This window comes from Syzygium oleosum, unplaced genomic scaffold (genome assembly GCF_021117445.2).
Source record: "Syzygium oleosum isolate NSW1041296 unplaced genomic scaffold, Sole_v2.1 Sole_v2.38, whole genome shotgun sequence".
In the NCBI taxonomy this organism is placed as follows: Eukaryota; Viridiplantae; Streptophyta; class Magnoliopsida; order Myrtales; family Myrtaceae; genus Syzygium; species Syzygium oleosum.
In genome coordinates this window covers 1,072,028-1,088,420 of record NW_026607522.1, presented here as the reverse complement: position 1 = coordinate 1,088,420, position 16,393 = coordinate 1,072,028, and the positions used below count along the sequence as shown (strand labels likewise).

General features: G+C 39.3%; 3 protein-coding genes across 3 annotated transcripts; all 3 read right to left on the bottom strand.

The window, feature by feature from the left end:
- Positions 1-3,756: 3,756 nt before the first annotated feature.
- LOC130135869 (AP-5 complex subunit mu-like) lies at positions 3,757-10,088 on the bottom strand. The gene is made up of 8 exons (XM_056305685.1): positions 9,816-10,088; positions 9,119-9,262; positions 8,169-8,483; positions 7,228-7,508; positions 6,220-7,115; positions 5,526-5,582; positions 4,863-4,910; positions 3,757-4,139 (listed from the first exon to the last, which is right to left on the bottom strand). Exons 1-8 carry the CDS (start codon positions 10,016-10,018, stop codon positions 4,071-4,073), a joined length of 2,013 nt encoding a protein of 670 aa, XP_056161660.1. The 5' UTR covers positions 10,019-10,088; the 3' UTR covers positions 3,757-4,070.
- Positions 10,089-12,421: 2,333 nt separating this feature from the next.
- LOC115691378 (putative disease resistance protein RGA1) lies at positions 12,422-14,011 on the bottom strand. The gene is made up of 3 exons (XM_056305638.1): positions 13,759-14,011; positions 13,246-13,692; positions 12,422-13,029 (listed from the first exon to the last, which is right to left on the bottom strand). The coding sequence occupies exons 1-3, from the start codon at positions 14,009-14,011 to the stop codon at positions 12,422-12,424; spliced, it is 1,308 nt and encodes a 435-aa protein (XP_056161613.1).
- Positions 14,012-14,246: 235 nt separating this feature from the next.
- On the bottom strand, positions 14,247-15,700 carry LOC130135868 (putative disease resistance protein RGA4). Its single transcript, XM_056305684.1, has 2 exons — positions 14,966-15,700; positions 14,247-14,920 (listed from the first exon to the last, which is right to left on the bottom strand). Exons 1-2 carry the CDS (start codon positions 15,370-15,372, stop codon positions 14,581-14,583), a joined length of 747 nt encoding a protein of 248 aa, XP_056161659.1. The 5' UTR covers positions 15,373-15,700; the 3' UTR covers positions 14,247-14,580.
- Positions 15,701-16,393: the final 693 nt, after the last annotated feature.

The following is a 16,393-nucleotide window of genomic DNA, read 5'->3' as shown; positions in this document are numbered from 1 at the left end:
TAGATGAAACCTGACATCTTCGAACTCACAAACGAATTTTCGAAGTACTTTTGGGCTGACGAATTAGATTGCAATTGTACGAGTCAAATGATTGCATTGATGTTTTCTAAAACTAGAAAGGATTTGGTAATCTTTCCCTTAATGGTCCCTGTCTTGCGACTCTACTTATTAAGGACTGTTGGTGTGCCCCAGGAGTTTTATATATCATTTTATCAACGGATGTCGCCACGGCACTCGTTAAACATCTAAGTATAGAAATTCGTGTTATGTATTGCAGATGACAACATTAAGAAGTGCCCCGAGAATACACAAGATTTTATGGAACTCGTCAGATATGAAAGAATTTCATGAATTACTCACTTCAAAGAAATTGGACAAGTTATATAATCTAACAAATATTATTGAGATGATATATCTACCGCATTTATTTTTATTCCACAGCCTGGTGTTTTAGAATGTCTTGTCCGACGAAATTTCTTGATATGCCTTTGAAATGATTGGGGAAGAAACTATTATTGGTGTGGAATAACATTGGCTTGAAAGTAATCTTATTACAAAGCAAGGAAGCCGGCAAAATTACTCAAATCTTCATAAATTGGGGGCTCCGTTTTGATTGATCAAATTGATAACATTACCCGGACCTTTTAAATTATATGTTTTGTTGGCAAAAACATATTTCTAACGGCGAAAATGGCCGTATCCTATCTTAAGGCAGTCACTTAGACACAGCGACCACCGCTTTGGTGGTTGCGTCTATGGTGGTAATCGTTGTCGACTAGAGCAACGATGGACAGAATTAGAGAGTGCATGTCAACCCATAACAACGACGACCATTAATGCAATGTAGTTGCCAATCTCCAATTCTCTCCTCTTCCTTTTCTCCGGTTTGTCGAGCTCCATCCGCTTCATTTCCTTTTTCCCCAATTTGATTTTCAATCCTTTTACTATATCTTGTCCACACTAGATTAAGCTATCGGATCTATATCCAAGTACATCCGTCGGGACAGGGATTAGAATGCGACGGGACACGATATGATCCCATAAAAAAAATCCAAGGATTGCAGATGTGAACATAGATAATACCATCAAGTGTTTGGTGCACTTAAGATAGGATTTTAAAAAAATAAAAATAATCTGTTAAATTACTGAAAAAGAAAAGACGAGAGAGAGGCGGCTGCGGGTGGTCACTTGAGGACGGCGACCCATGCGCAAATCTAAGCGAGAGAGAGGTGGGAGAGAATGTCCAGTGACTCGGGATAAAAAAATTTTCCCATCCGGTATTTGGAACCTGATCTAGCTAATCAAAGAAGGTCGATTACCCATGTACATGCACTTGTCAATCTACTGTATGTCCAGTAAATATGCTATGAGCATGAAAAGTAAAGGAGACAACAACAACAACAACGTTTGCCCTTTTATTCCTTATAAAATTCGCATGCGCAATGTTGTTCTTTGCCTAATCAATTTTGAGGTCCTAATTTGTCTGGCAAGTCCGATCCTCTAATGGAATGGAATCGTTGGTACTGATGGATTTGGCGAAAAGGTCCACAGTTTTAAGAAGCAACTTGTTTAAATACTTGAAGTATGATTGCATGTCACTTGCGAATCTCTCTAAACTTCATGATGAAAAAGAGTATGCTGTAGGTGTTGATTGGCTTAGCTGGTCTAGTTCTTTTATATTTAGATTAAGTTACTGGATGATTTAAAAACTATAGGAAAAAATGCCCATGTTCCTTTTAAATCAGATTAGCAAACGTGAACAGGGCGTTCTGTGCGAGCAAAAAATTCGAAATTCGAAAGATTAAGCAAAATTAATTTTCTAAGAAATGTTTGAATTAGAAATACAAGACACAGAGAAATTATATACATGTGTGATATAGATTTTTGCTTGATATATTAGTATAGATTAAGGTATTGGATTATCTAAACTATAGGGAAAAATGCCCATTATCTCAAACTCGGTTATTGCAATTCCTCTTCCATGCCATCCACCTACTTCATTGATGTCTTCCCATTTTCACGCAAAAATAGGCGAAGTTTTGCAGAGCATGAGCCATTCTATCACCTTAAACTTGGGGAAAAAAAGAGAGCATAATTTACCCTAAGGATTTTGCAGCTTTCACTCCAGTCCCTAAAATTGAGAATTTCAAGTCACTCAAGTGTTCCTTGTTTCCTCCATAGCCCCATAAGTAATCGATTTGCTCCAAGGGTGCCCCCTCTTGCTAAATTTACTCAGGGTCTTCGCCAATTTTTTTCTTCATCCTTTTTGGGGGTGAAACTAGGTCAACCTTGCAACAAAAGTACGTCACTAAGGATTCGTTTTTTTTTTGGTAAGGTAATCACTAAGGATTCGTTTATTTGAAAGAAAACTATTTCCGGGAAGTTTATTTGAAAGAAAACTATTTCCGGGAAATTGCTTTTCAACTTTCTGACGTTTGGATGACTAATTGATCTATAGAGAAAGTTTTCCATGGACTGAAAACAAAGCTTAGATTTGGTAAATGACTTTACCTTCCGATAATAACGAAATCACTTTCCTTAAAACCACCAAACAAATGAAAGCTAACCATTTTCCTAGAAAATATTTTTCTTTATCATGAAATTTTCGATGTAACAAATGCACATGTTTTGGAAATGGCCCAACTGGCTCTTATCACTTCCGCTAAGCTACAATTACCAGTTGTATCACATAAAAAAAGATCATGACTAGCATTCTTCCAAAATGCGCCTAAGAGATAACGCAGAATGAGTATTTCAGTCACTGATATGGCAACTTCTAAATTTTAAGGACTGAATCAGGAACCGATAAGATTAAGGACCATATGGTGATTGACGAATTAACAAAAATACAACAATTTTGGCATCCTTGAAAATTATGCTATGAGAAATTTCCCACATCCGTTCAAATACAATGAGCACAGAGAGGAAGAGGAAAGAAATCGAGAGACTGGAGTAAATGGCCAAGGAAAGATACCAGAACAAAGTTGATTTTCCAGGTGACTGCGCAAATCAATTGCACATATTTTCTGGTCAAAGAACATAACATGAGCAAATCATGTTTCTAACCAAAGCACACGTGAGTACTGCCAAGTTGGTAATTTCTAAAACAGTTGGATTATTTCACAACACTCTTTGCAATGCAGTGGATCCACTACATATAATCATATAAAGGAGTGCAAGCATGCAAAAGAACGGAATGCAGAATCACAGCCACAAAGCCTCAAGCCTCAAGCTTGATCAACTACTTGAACCAAGATTTGGCATCATAATCATCTTCATGCACAGAGATACAAGATTTCCTCTGGTTTTTCTTTTCATACTTCTTCCTTTCTTTTTCTCTAGTTCTATTTGATCAAAACCATTGGCAAGACAAAATTAGAATAATGACACCAGTGGTCCGTGAACTTTTAATTCAATGTGTAATACCATACTTTAAATTGGTTCAAGATCCAAAATGTTCAATGTCATCTTCTTCTCAATTACCATGAATGTAGTTTGCTAAAATGGACACCAATCTATTAAAACTCAAGTTGGATGGAGAAAATTATACAGGTGGATTAAACACTTTAAATTTAAAACTTTTTCTTCACTCTAGTCTTTGACAACATGAAAAAACCAAAAGCTTGACTTAAATAGAAGCTTTTGTTAACTTAATCCTCTTGAACAATGATTCAGGGTTTGTTATCTCATAAACTTTAGTGACAAGGCATAAAAGAATAATGAAAGCAACACTGCAATCTCTACTACCAACAGAGAGACAGAATTTGGTGCACTTAATTGAAAGTTCAGAATGACATTTGTACATTCCACAAAAGTTTAAGGATGTAACCCAACCAATTTATAAGTTCATGGACAACACTACATATTAGACATCTCCACGACTCTAATTAACTGAAAGTAATTATCCCAGACAAGGTTCGGGTCTGTTTGTGTTCCATTCAGTTACCAGGTAACTAGGTACAGCATGAATGAAATAACACCTGTAGATCCAATGTTGAAGTTCCTTCTGATTTCTCACACAACAATCGTGAAAGCCAGTAAGCAATCCGCAGTTTTTACATGACTTCTGTCTATTTTGGCATTGCTACAGAGGGACATCTGCCCAATGTGTTCCACAAAATATAATCCCCAGCAGTTACCTGTTATACGCAAGCAAACAAGATTACAACAGAAGAAATTGAAAAATATGACAAACACGGCTTTAAATATTTGATTATTGTTTGAAGAAGTTTTGATGCCTGAAAAGATGTACAAGGAAAACTTTCGTATCTGATCACTTTCCACAAAAGGTCAGTGTTTCGTCATTCACCAGGAAAGCAACTGAGGAGCAAATTGTCTTTCCTTCATGTCATCTTGGTTATGTCACAGAGGGAATAAATCACTTTGGTAGACAACAGAGCACCTATTTTTTTGAAAATTGCCTTATCCAACCACTTTTATTTACAGGTTTTTGGTAAACCATGTCATCAAATCCACTTTCGGACTAGTATTGCATACCCATGCATTACATGTCCAATGACAAACAAAATTACTGTCCATTGTTGTAAGTTTGAACGCTCAAGTGTATAAAGTCAAACAGGGTGCTCACACATCATTCACCGAAGTCTAGCAGGGGCATTGATCCACTTGCAAAAGCCTCCCCATCACAGTAACAATGACACAATTTAATCAAGATATAGTGATGAGAGTGTCCATAAAAAGCCTATAAGATGTTCATTTTGCTTCGATACTGATAGTTCTGCCTGAATAAAATGTTTGACAAAAATGTGTACTACTTTTCTTTTCATTACACTGTGGCCCTCCTCAAGCAAATTGGAAAAAAAAAACCAATTTCGCGTTTTTGGTAAGAAGGGGTCTACTACCTGAATTGAGAACTCCACTGGTGCTTTAACAGAAGGATAGATGCTCACCTGCATTTATGGAATACATGATAACAAAGTGAAAACATAGTGGCTGTTTCTTATGTCTCACAATATTAAACAGCATGACCTACTATTTGACTAAAAATTAGAGAAGATTTCTGAGCTGCTCATCCTGTAAAGTTACATATGATTCTAAGTGAGAATAAAAGAAATATTCAGAAGTCCCCTATCTGCAAACAGCAGTCAAACTCAAGTGCCGGTCTTCTCAGGTAATTGAAAACTACAAATGGGCAGATAAAGTCAGCTTTTCCAAATTGAACAGCCAAAATAGCTGCCTATTGTAGAATATGATTCAGATTCATTCAGAGACAGCCCATTCCAATCTCACAGTGCCTCATGGAACAAGAACATGTATAAGACAGACATACCAAGCCATGCACATCTTTCGAATTGAAAATTCAACTATTTAGTACATGACGACCACAAAAGAATGAAATTACACATTTTGAAGGGGTATTTCAAAAAGCACAAATTACATTTCTGCACCTGTCCCTGAAACTAGAATCTTACACGTACATCGAACTTTTTGCAGAAGGAGAGCAACAAAGTCACTTTTCTACTGTAAGCCAAAAGGAGTTTAGCAAGTTGTAGGAAGAAACTTACAGATTTAGGATCAATGGATATCCCAGACAATGATGCCCCAGCAATTCTGAAAGACACCTGCGATCATGCAAACGATAGCCCATAACACAAAATCCCACATCAGTTGCGAGAGATAAATATGTGAAGCACTAGTTAAAACATGGATGCAAAAAAGCAAGCACTAGTAGTGCATCAACGCTAAACCTAACAAAACATCTTGAATAATCCTCTCTAGAACATTTGCTATTCTTGCAACTAAATTGCTGATGGCAAACTATTTTGTTGCATGCTGACTCTATGACATCTCTAAGAAGGCTCCTCTATGATTAATTCCCCACCTCACATATCAACCAACAGCAGACGCATGAGATTGGTTATATAAGTGGTTCACTGATGAATTAGTTCCCTTTTCCATTCACACTACGAACAAGTATAATTAGTTGAACAGTCCAGTACTGTCAAGAGTGCACCGACACAGTTTCAAGAAGACAAACAATACTAAACAAAGAAAACCATTTCATGAATACCTATTCTGGAAAGAATGACTAGGTTTTCTCTTGGCAGAAGAAAAACAACCAGTGAACTCCAGTTTATAAGAAAGGGACGGCTTTTGTCAATGCTCACAGAATCACATACGTGAAGCCATAAATGCATGATGCATCACAAGAAAACAAACTGCATAAACTAACATCCAAGTGAACCCAGACATTCTTACTTTAGCATAATTGTATGCCTGCCAGCAAAATGGTTCCTCCAAATCAACTGGAGGGAGATCCTTGGTCATTTTCTCCATCAGAAATTCCTCTACATTGACCATATTGTTGGTGGGTTCTGTGTCGACATCACTATCTTCCTCTGCCATGCTTCCGAAAAATGATTTTGTAAAAGGGAACCTTTGGGTTTGCCATGGTGCAAACTTAACTGTCCCCGGGAAGGTAGCTTCAATGCTTTTTCCAACAAGACCTCGTCCACTTACTAAGATTTTCCACTCGACAGAATGCTCTGTAGTTGAAATAGTTCCAACTGAAGGAGTTCCGTCCACAGCAATAATCCTTCTCCTAGGAAATGGCATTGTCAGAGTACAGAACTCCATGGTCAAAGGAGCCTTGTAACCTTCCATCAAGCTTAGTTTGAACAAAAATGCACCTTCATCTTCAGAAACCATTGACAATTGATAAAATCCCTTTATGGGAGGTCCAAGCCCACAGGATGCTTGATAGCGCATCAGAACAAAGTTACCCAACGGTGGTGAAAACATCACTGACTGTTTATCAGCACCCTGTTCTGGAACTTGAGCAGATGGATGGAATGATAAAGACTCGATGCGACTGCTATTCAGTCCTCTCAAAGGAAGGGACACATCAGGCAGTCCTTCTAATTCTGCTCGACAATTAACCTGACCTGAAACTGAAATGCTATCTGGAATTTCATCACGATCATACAAGGCAGCAGCAACAGTTTCATGAATAGTAAAAAGTAGTTTCTGCTTCCCCTTGTAAAGATACGGCTTCCATGCAGGCTGTCTGACATCTGCAGGAGGCAGATCTGCTGAAGAAAACCCATTAAGCTTGACAGTGAAAATATTGGAAGCATTGAGATCCAAAGGGGTACCTATATTTGAAGCATAGAAACAAATAAACCATTAGCCAATCCTAGAAAGGAGAAAAGCACAGTTCAGAAAAGAGGTGACAAAAGCGGCTGTCATAAGGCAAACATCACTGACCAAAGGGCATCGAGCTACTAATATAAGTCCTTAGTGCATCCTTATCCAATGGCCTTGAACCAATTTTCATAGCATCTGATGAGACAGCACCAACAGAAGTGTTGGAGGGAGTTGCAGATGCAACTGGAGCTGCCACAGGCTTTGCTCTTGATGATATACCTATGCTGCCAGTGAGAGAATCCAATAAGCCTCCCACGGATGGGGATGCATTCACAATCACTTCAGGTTCAGCCATATCCCCAGAAATTATCTCACCAATGGCATGTGCTACCATGAATGCACTGCAAAATAGATAACGAGAAAACAATTAGTGCCAATGAGATAAAATACAACAATCGCTAATGGAGAGACAATGGATAATGCTGGTTCACCATCATTTGACGTTTCAAATACGATTCATTAATTCAAGGGTAGTCAGACCAAAAGAAAAGGCAAGTAAATGATTCTAGATGAAATAAATTACAAGCCAGCACAATCTGGAGACTATTACTCCATAGCTACAAGCCTAATGCACAACTATCCCTGTTAGTCTAAATTATATCTCTCTGGACTGGAAAAGATAATCTCACAAAGAACAAATGGATAGGACATCACGCTGAATTTTCAACGTGATAGAAAATTTTGCCTTTTGGTTAAGGAAGGTAATAATACTTGGCATATCCAAAATGGAACATGATATGAGAAAAACACTCCCATAGATCAAAACCAGTCTTCAAGTCGCATTCAACATTTTAACCATGAGAAAGCATTCTTCAATTGTTTCCTTTAACTTATACAACAATCCAGTTAGGCTAGACAGAACTATTAACAAGAAGAATAAGTTAATGACTATCTAGTGCACAACAAGAGAGTACAGAGTATACTGATGATTTGATGCCATAGAACACAGAGAGAGAGATTTCTAATGTCTCCTAACTAATAAGATGAGTAACTTACCATACCCTGTGACTGATGGAAGATCAAGCAGGAGCGAAGATAAACTTCCATCCACTCCTCCAACAGCATTGCCACAATCAGATCTTTTACATAGTTCCTTATATGAATTTAAATGTCCAAGCTCAACCAAAGGCAGTACAAGGATGCAGAACTGGCTCTTCATATGCAGAATCAAAGGCCACAACAGATAATTCTCTCTTGCCTCTTCTTTGTTAATGTAAATGCTAATGACATGACGTGTAACTGGATCATCTACCCAAGAATCTGAACCTTCAGCAGACTGAGACACGCGTATGCCAAATCCACGAACAGATCCTTCTCTAGATATAGATGGAAGATGTCAAATTAATAGAAAATTATTTAAGTTACATGAGAGTAAAAACAGATAAATATGTGTTCTCAATAACTATGCAAGACTAATAACCATCTAATCCAGTTATCATTATTTAGACTGGGTATGTAATACCAGTGCATAATTTTACGGAGTGATGCACATACTATTAACAGATCACAACCAAATCAACTCTGAACTTTATACAACTAAAGCTCACTTATTTTGTCCATTCTCACAAAGCATTTTTTCTCAAGAATGCAACCACTTCCTCATATAGTCAATAATGAAACCCATGGCATTTGAACAAGAGTGACTCTAGCATCCACTAAACATTCACATTCCTTAACTAGGCAAATTATGAGCCACTATTATAGCAACTTAAGGGAACAAACGCCAAGCATCAATTCTTGGAGATAAGACAGAGATATAATGTGCAAATGATTGTTCCTGGAGGCTAGCTACATCAGACATACATCAGCAAACAACATGCAAATGCAGTTTTAACATAGGAAAATGATAGAAGTCTTCGGTTTGTGTAGAAATATAAGCAAACATCCAAGTAAACTCATCAAGTGAAATACCAAGGAGCTCTCAACTCATTGTAGTAACATCTTGACAAACCTCTTCTTTCTCTCTGCAAATGAAGAAGCCAACTCCGAATCAGACGGCAAATACGGCAACGCTGCGCTGTCAACACTGCCGCCATTGCGCTCGTTCTCGCTTCTGCAAGCCGCCCGCCACTGTTTCTCCACCACTGGAAATCTCCTGTTATCACATCCAGTCAAAAGAAGAAACATAAAAAACTCCCATCAGCAAACAATCCACAACAGTAAACCAAACACTCTAAAGTTCGAGCCATTTGCAGGGGAGATGGTTTTGTCATTGTTGCGGTCCCCTGACTCAATCCATTCTACAAAGCACAGAGGTTAACACTACTCGGGGGCCTTCGCAAGAAATCCAAGCCCTTCTCTAAGTACAATATTAAGAGCTACCCAGCAAGCCACAACGCAAACCACACTAACCCAACTTTTCACATTCACACAGCAAGCAATCACTACACACTTTAACCAACAATTTAACCAAGTGGTCACAGCAAGCGGCCAACAGGAGGTCACTGCCCCATCAATCACTTTGCAAACCAAATTCCCAAACCAGTCTTCGCTGCACACAGCATTATCCAATCGAAAAATCACCGGAATCGTAACGCGCGCACGGAATCAAACCGACCCAAGTCGCTAACCAGCATCGGCATCGAAAAAACTGGCAAACCCACCGGGAGTCCGAATGCAAACGCGTAAAGAACCGACGAGAGAGGGACCTGGAGAAGACGACGGCGTCGTGGGCGTTGAGGATCCAGAGAGCTCTGATGCCGCAACCGGTGGGCATGCTCGTGGAGTCTTCTTCTTCTTCCTCTACGCTGCGATCGGCTTTCGCTGGATTGGGAGAGAAGGCGAGAGAAGTCGAAGACTTCGAGGGATGAACCGGTGAAAATGAATCACATATGGAGCGGACGATGAGCATTCTAGTTTGATCGAAGAACAGTTAAAACGACAAGGCGTTGCGTCGAGCAGAGGGACTTTTGTTGTCGTTTGAACCGTTTTCTTCGGCTAGCGATCTGATCTATTTCCTTTTACCTGGATCTTGGTAATTTTTCCGCGCAAAGATTGCATCTACCTTTTCGATTTAGTCCACAACAAATTATTGATGTCCGGAAGAATTGCTCTTTCATGATACGTTCCAAAATAGATGGAATCAAACTTGAGATTTCACGCTTTTTGAGATACAAAATCTCGATTGTCCTCGTGACATAAATTTGACTTTTCAGTTAAGTACACGAGTTTATACTCCTAATTCATGTTATTCATGGAATTTTTTTTTTCTGGCAATTTTATCCTCTAAGTCCCTTGTTTGATAACAGGTCATTTTTTTTAATGATATTATTAGAATGAAGTCGTACAACAAAAAATACAGGTGTATCGCATTGAATAAGCTGACTCATTGATTGAGCTAGGACATGACTCGGCTCATCTTACGAAAGTTCGCTGCAGCAAATCGCGCAAAAGGGCACGTAAATAATTGGATAATTATCACATCGGATATCATTTTATACGAGCCGAGCGGTTAAAAAATAAACACCCCAAGGTTAAATTAAGTGTGGCAACAATTGAACATTAGAGGAGTATGAATATATGTAGTCACCTTGCGGATCAATAATGGGGGGAGCAGCATGAAGTATAATTCTACAATAACCAAAGTACGGGAGACAACCACCAAGGATGGTCGAGGTACCTAGGTATACTTGTGCAAGATGGACGTATGTCACTTTCTTTTGTGTAATTTGATTTGATCACTCCAATTTCTTAATCTAATGGGATGCAGGCAAAAGGGATTGTCTTCATCGCTCGAACTTGGGCATGCCACATCTATCAGTGGTAGAGCATTGTGTGAAATCACGTGAGGAAAAGGCATGGCAAAAATGGCCAAATTGATTGGGGTATAAGGGAATTATCAGCTCAGGAACTGCCACCAATTCAAATCCCGCGAGTTGCATGTAACTATTCCGAATCAGGGCCATCTGCACAGATAAAAAAATCTAGATTTTCAGAGTGTTTCACGAGTCTCAAAGTCGCCGGGTTCTATACTTGTACCCCCGAATTATAAAGAAAGGTACATCGCGACCTAAACTACGTTTTGACGCGACCGTGTTATGTGGAGTGAACTGAAGTTAATGGTTTTGATGGAAATGTGGTAAAGTTGTGGCCTCCAACCACTAGAGGATGTATAGCTAAAACTAGAAGCGACAGGCCAAAAGAACAGGACTTCCTTAAGAATTACTTAGAAATGCAGGTTGCGCAATCTTTTAGGGGCTTTCGGCCTCTAAAGACTAGAAGTCTTTTTGTCCGTAGGCAATCTATGTTTCAAGAAATGTTTTTCGTATCTCATTCTTCTTTTTTAGGTAACGCAACGCAGTTAAAACATCAACATAGATAAGTATATTTATTTGGGCACATTAAGCATATTTACTTATTGTTTGTGGATATAATATTCTAATAATTTTTGCATAACATGGATTTAATTTGAAAATCCGTGTTTGATGACTTGATCCCAATTGAAACGATTATTCCTAATACATGAAATTTCGATCTGTTAGGCAACATTTGGAATGGGACGAAATATGTACCTAGCCCATTATAGAGCAATCATAATGGAAGACCAATTGTAGATTGATCAAAGCTGGCTCATTCACGCTTTTAGCACCTTGTGCCGTCGCTTATGCCCAATTGGGGCAAGAATTCTTGCTTTTGGGATGGATTTGTCTATCCCCGGTTATCACTTTTTTAGTAATTACTATAGTAAAATACACAAAACTTAGTCAAATAAATTAGAGTCTCATTTGATAGATGCTATATATAAGTTAGTGTTATAGATTAAGAACGGATACGAGTTCTCTTGTTGCGATCTGCAGGGCAACCACTTGCTTCCTTTCCAGCGATTGTTATAATTTCATGCGAGCTTCAAGTAAGTAAATCTAGTGAATATCTTGACATGGTAATAATTCACTGATGAATTATGTTAGTGTGGAAAGGAGGGAAACAGAGAATCAGAAGAAAAGCCAAGGCAACGCGAAAACAAATGCAATCATCGAGATTATACCAAATTCAAGCAGGCACCAAACAAGCAATCCTTTCCTCGAAGCCATGATAGGATGATTCTTCAGTTTCATTACGCAATTGAAAATTTGATTCGACGTAAAACTTCCCACACCCTCTAAATAACTGCATCCTTGGTACACCCAAGGATGTGTCCAAACCGTTTAGATCTGTTTACGTTCCCCAATCGAATCGATTACGGAAACACACATGGAAAGTATAAATTCTGGGAAAAAGAGGTGCACATACCTACAGACAGAAAAGTGCAAAGTTTCTAGTCAAAATCTTCGAGTTGCTCGTAATATTCGAGCTGATGAGTTATCTGCGGGATATGAGCGATCTTGTACCAGTCCTCGCCTGCATCTTTTTTGCACCTTTCCTCCAAATCTGGGCAACCTACGATTTTTAGGTGAGTAAGGGAAGCCAGCCTTCGCATTCCTTCGGGTAATGATGTCAACGAGGAGCACCAGACGATCTCAAGCGATTGAAGTGATTGATGGGCCTCGATCTGCTCTGATAAAGCCTTCAAATTGAAGGATTTTTTAATTGAAAGTTGCTCAAGACTGTTGGCTTGTAGAAGCCACGGTGGAAGAGATGCTAGTTTGGGAACATCAACAATGTCCACGGACCGGAGACTCTTAAGTCCTTGTAAATCCAAGATGTTGCCGCTTTCGTCTTTGGATAAATCGAGCTCCCCACAATTCCTAAAATTGAGATGCTGAAGGTTCGATAGATTTCTCATACTGAGTGAGAGGGAAGTTAACCGAGGACACTTCCAGATGATAAGAGATTCAAGTGAAGTGAGACTTTGCAAACACTCGGGCAAACATTCTAAAAGCTCCATCTCCAAGATAATCAGCCGCTTCAACTTGTTAAGGCCAAATATGTGATTTATCAACTCTGGATTGACCTTACTCAGCATCAACTCCTCAAGGTGTGGAATTAGAGGCATTGCTTTCAAGTTTTCACAGTAACCGATTCGTAAGCTTAATAGCCTAGGAAATGATGTTGTTAAAGTGGATGAATGGTCTAACTCAATATATTCCAATTCAGTCAGAAACCAGATCCATAAAGACTCGAGGTGAGGGAGTTGGCCCAGCTGAGGGAGATGCTTACATCTTTGGCAAAGTTGCAAGCTTACCTCAACTAAATTTGGCAAGAAAAACACAAAGGTTTCCATCATCCACCTTGGAAAGCTCTCACCTCTATAGCCATCGATCATCAAATTCCGTAGATTTGAGTGTGGCCTCAGTCCATCTAATAGAGCTTCATCTCGATCCCTGATTACTGCATCATCAGATTCGTGATAGCCCCAGTGAAGTTCCAAAGATTCTAGAGAATGCTTCCCTATCAAGTTTGCAGCCTTGGATTCTAATACTGCGTTTGTTATGCATCCTAAATTTTCAATTCTGAGGCTTCCCTGAATTTCATTAAGCCCATTTAGCTCCCTAAGTCTGCAATAATTCTTAGCACGAGCTTTATCTTTGGGCAAAATGAAGTGCGTCAGCTTATGTAGAGAACTCAATTGCCCAAGTCCATGCGGCACTTAACTAAGTTCCCAACAACCATCTATGTCTAGATTCCAGAGGTTGACTAACTTTCTTATCTCACTTGGCAATTCTTCAAGGGCAATACAATGGGAGAGATTAAGTGTTTGCAAATTCTGCAATCTCTTAATGGAGTTAGGAAGCCTTTTGAGTGCACTATTATGAGAGAGGTCGAGATACGTTAGATGTTTCAACTTACAAATGGACCTTGGCACCTTCCTTACATTTGTGGCATGCATATCCAAGATGCGCAACCTCTTGAAACTTTGAATGAGTTGACGTAGATATGCTTCATTTGTTGATTCTCTTTGTTCCATTTCCTGATATGTAGGTTCTGGCATAGTAGAAAAAAATGTTCTCGGTGCACTTGCTTTCAACCATGACATTGGAAGTTCACCCATTAGACTGAAAGGTAAACCATGACATATATGACGAGTTCTTTCAAATATGGATTTTGTGTCATCTTGTGCCACCCAACACTCGCCCCTGCAACTAAGCAGGCTAGATCATGCATTAAATCATGCATCTTGCAAGTCTCCTCCTTCGTGATTGGATCCTTTTGAAAATCTTGGAAGAAATTACTCAAAAGTAGATCCATGAAATATCCATGAGCAATGTCTTCTAAATTCTGACTTCTATTTGATGGCCGGATAAATCCTTCTGCCACCCAAAGATTGACCAAAGTTTGCTTCTTTATCTCATAATCTTTAGGAAACAATGAACACAATGCGAAACATTGTTTCAAATGTGAAGGAAGATGGGTATAACTTAGCTTAAGAACATATACTACGTGGTCTTCCCTTTGAGACACTTCTGGGAGCTCATCATCTTTGAAGTGTAACCACTCTGGTTTAGTTTTCTTAAAGAATAGTAAACTCCCAACAGTTCAAATAATCAATGGAACCCTAGAGCACTTTCTAACTATCTCTTTGCCGATAGCTAGCATTTCAGGATCTTGCATCTCCTCTTCTTTTCGACAAGCCATTTGCATTAATAAATCAAGAGATGCACTTTCAGATAAGCCGCCGAGAAAATGAGGTTGAGCAGTGCCGGTGATTTCTGCAACCAAAGTAAGGTGAGTAGTTATTAATATCTTGCTTCCTCTAGCACCTCCCACCAATAAAGTTTTCAAGCTTAGCCATGTTTCTCGTTCTACACTCCACAAATCATCTAAAACTAAGAGATATCTCTTTCCATCAATTTTTCCCCTCAGTTCACTTTGCAACCTTTCCATCACATCCTCAATTTTTGTCATCAATTCACTTTGCGACCGTTCCATCACAACCCCGTTCGGTTTCTTCTTCTTTCTACATTCAATCATATTTTTCACTATTTTTTTAACGTCAAAGTCATGAGAGACACAAACCCACATTTGCAAGTCAAAATGTTTACTGATCGTCTCATCATTATATACACATTGAGCGAGAGCCGTTTTTCCAAGCCCGCCAATACCAACAATTGGAAGGATGAAAACGTGCTCTTTCACGTCTGTGTCTAGTAAAAATTCCATAACCTTCTTCTTATCGTCTTCTCTTCCTTTAATATCTCCCTCGCGTATAAATGAATGCGTCTCTGGTCTCTTCCTCCACTCTCTCTCAGGGTGCTCATCCAAGTGGAATCCCCGATCAGCCTTAATGGCTTCTATTCTCTCCCTCACTGCTCTTACTTTGTTACTCATCTTCAATTTAAAAAGCAAGCTGGTTTGAACTTGAGAAAAATGTCCTTACCTCCTTGATCATTTCATTGTGGCCCCTTAATTCTCGTTGCATAGCTTCTATATTGAGTTCTTCAAGCACTTCCTGCGCGTCATAGAAAGCGTCTTTAAGTTTCTCAAGCCAAACTCGAACTTGGCAATTCTGGCAGTATTGCTCTTCTGCATCGTCCAGCACAGCCCGAAGTGTGGAGACGGTGTCTTTGAGCTTCACAAGTTCCTGCTTGATTCCCTATAACTTTCTAACCTTTTCTAGTGCCGGAGGAACGAGCTTAGCAATGATCTCTTCAGCAATGCTCCCTGTTGACACCTAAATTTTGGCGCACCATTTAGTGATTAATTGCATAGAAAATTGGGGATTAAATTTTAACCCCTAAACAAAAATATCAAAATCGCATAGCATATAGTTTATGATCATATAGTTTAATTGAATTTCACATCGGACCGGCAGTGGCGAGTAAGCTGAAAATCCATCGCATAAACCGAGCTCGAGCGTCGAGTGAAACTCGGCTCACTCAAGGGATTGGGGGCCGAAATTCACAAGTCTAAAAGGCTTTGGTTATCTTAATTTGAGCTTAAATTAGCCCAAATTAATTTAGCCCATTTGGAATTAAAATTAAATTAAATGATAAAGTCTAAGTCTAAGCCCATTAGGATTAGGAAGCCCGGTCAATTAACCTAGGGTTGCAATATAAATATGTGATTATACCTTCAATGAAGGGGAACTCTCATAGTTTTCTAGAACGCAACTTATGAGAGCGCGAGGACACACAACATTGAATACACAGCCATCAAGCTCCACGATTTCCACTGTGCCTGTGTTGCTGTTACTGCTTCCCACGTGGTGAAGAGCAGCACGTCCAGTTGGAGCTCCTTCGACGAAGTTCAATTTGATCCGAGCCTCAACGATGAGGCATTCTATTCTTGGAGACGAGCCGATCCCATCGACGCTAGCGATTTTCCTCCGACGCGCTTGCTGTTTCCCGAC

Excerpts from the sequence above, each read along its gene's own strand:
- LOC130135869 (XM_056305685.1), bottom strand. The coding sequence starts at position 10,018 with ATGCTCATCGTCCGCTCCATATGTGATTCATTTTCACCGGTTCATCCC. Across the intron at positions 5,583-6,219 it reads AGGCATACAATTATGCTAAA|GTGTCTTTCAGAATTGCTGG; the intron begins GTAAGAATGTCT and ends GCATGATCGCAG. Across the intron at positions 4,140-4,862 it reads CAGTGGAGTTCTCAATTCAG|GTAACTGCTGGGGATTATAT; the intron begins GTAGTAGACCCC and ends TGCGTATAACAG.
- LOC115691378 (XM_056305638.1), bottom strand. The coding sequence starts at position 14,011 with ATGGAACAAAGAGAATCAACAAATGAAGCATATCTACGTCAACTCATT. Across the intron at positions 13,693-13,758 it reads TGCCCTTGAAGAATTGCCAA|TGCCGCATGGACTTGGGCAA; the intron begins GTGAGATAAGAA and ends AACTTAGTTAAG. Across the intron at positions 13,030-13,245 it reads ATGTAAGCATCTCCCTCAGC|TTGGCCTTAACAAGTTGAAG; the intron begins TGGGCCAACTCC and ends TAAATCACATAT.
- LOC130135868 (XM_056305684.1), bottom strand. The coding sequence starts at position 15,372 with ATGAGTAACAAAGTAAGAGCAGTGAGGGAGAGAATAGAAGCCATTAAG. Across the intron at positions 14,921-14,965 it reads AACGGGGTTGTGATGGAACG|GTTGCAAAGTGAACTGAGGG; the intron begins GTCGCAAAGTGA and ends TGTGATGGAAAG.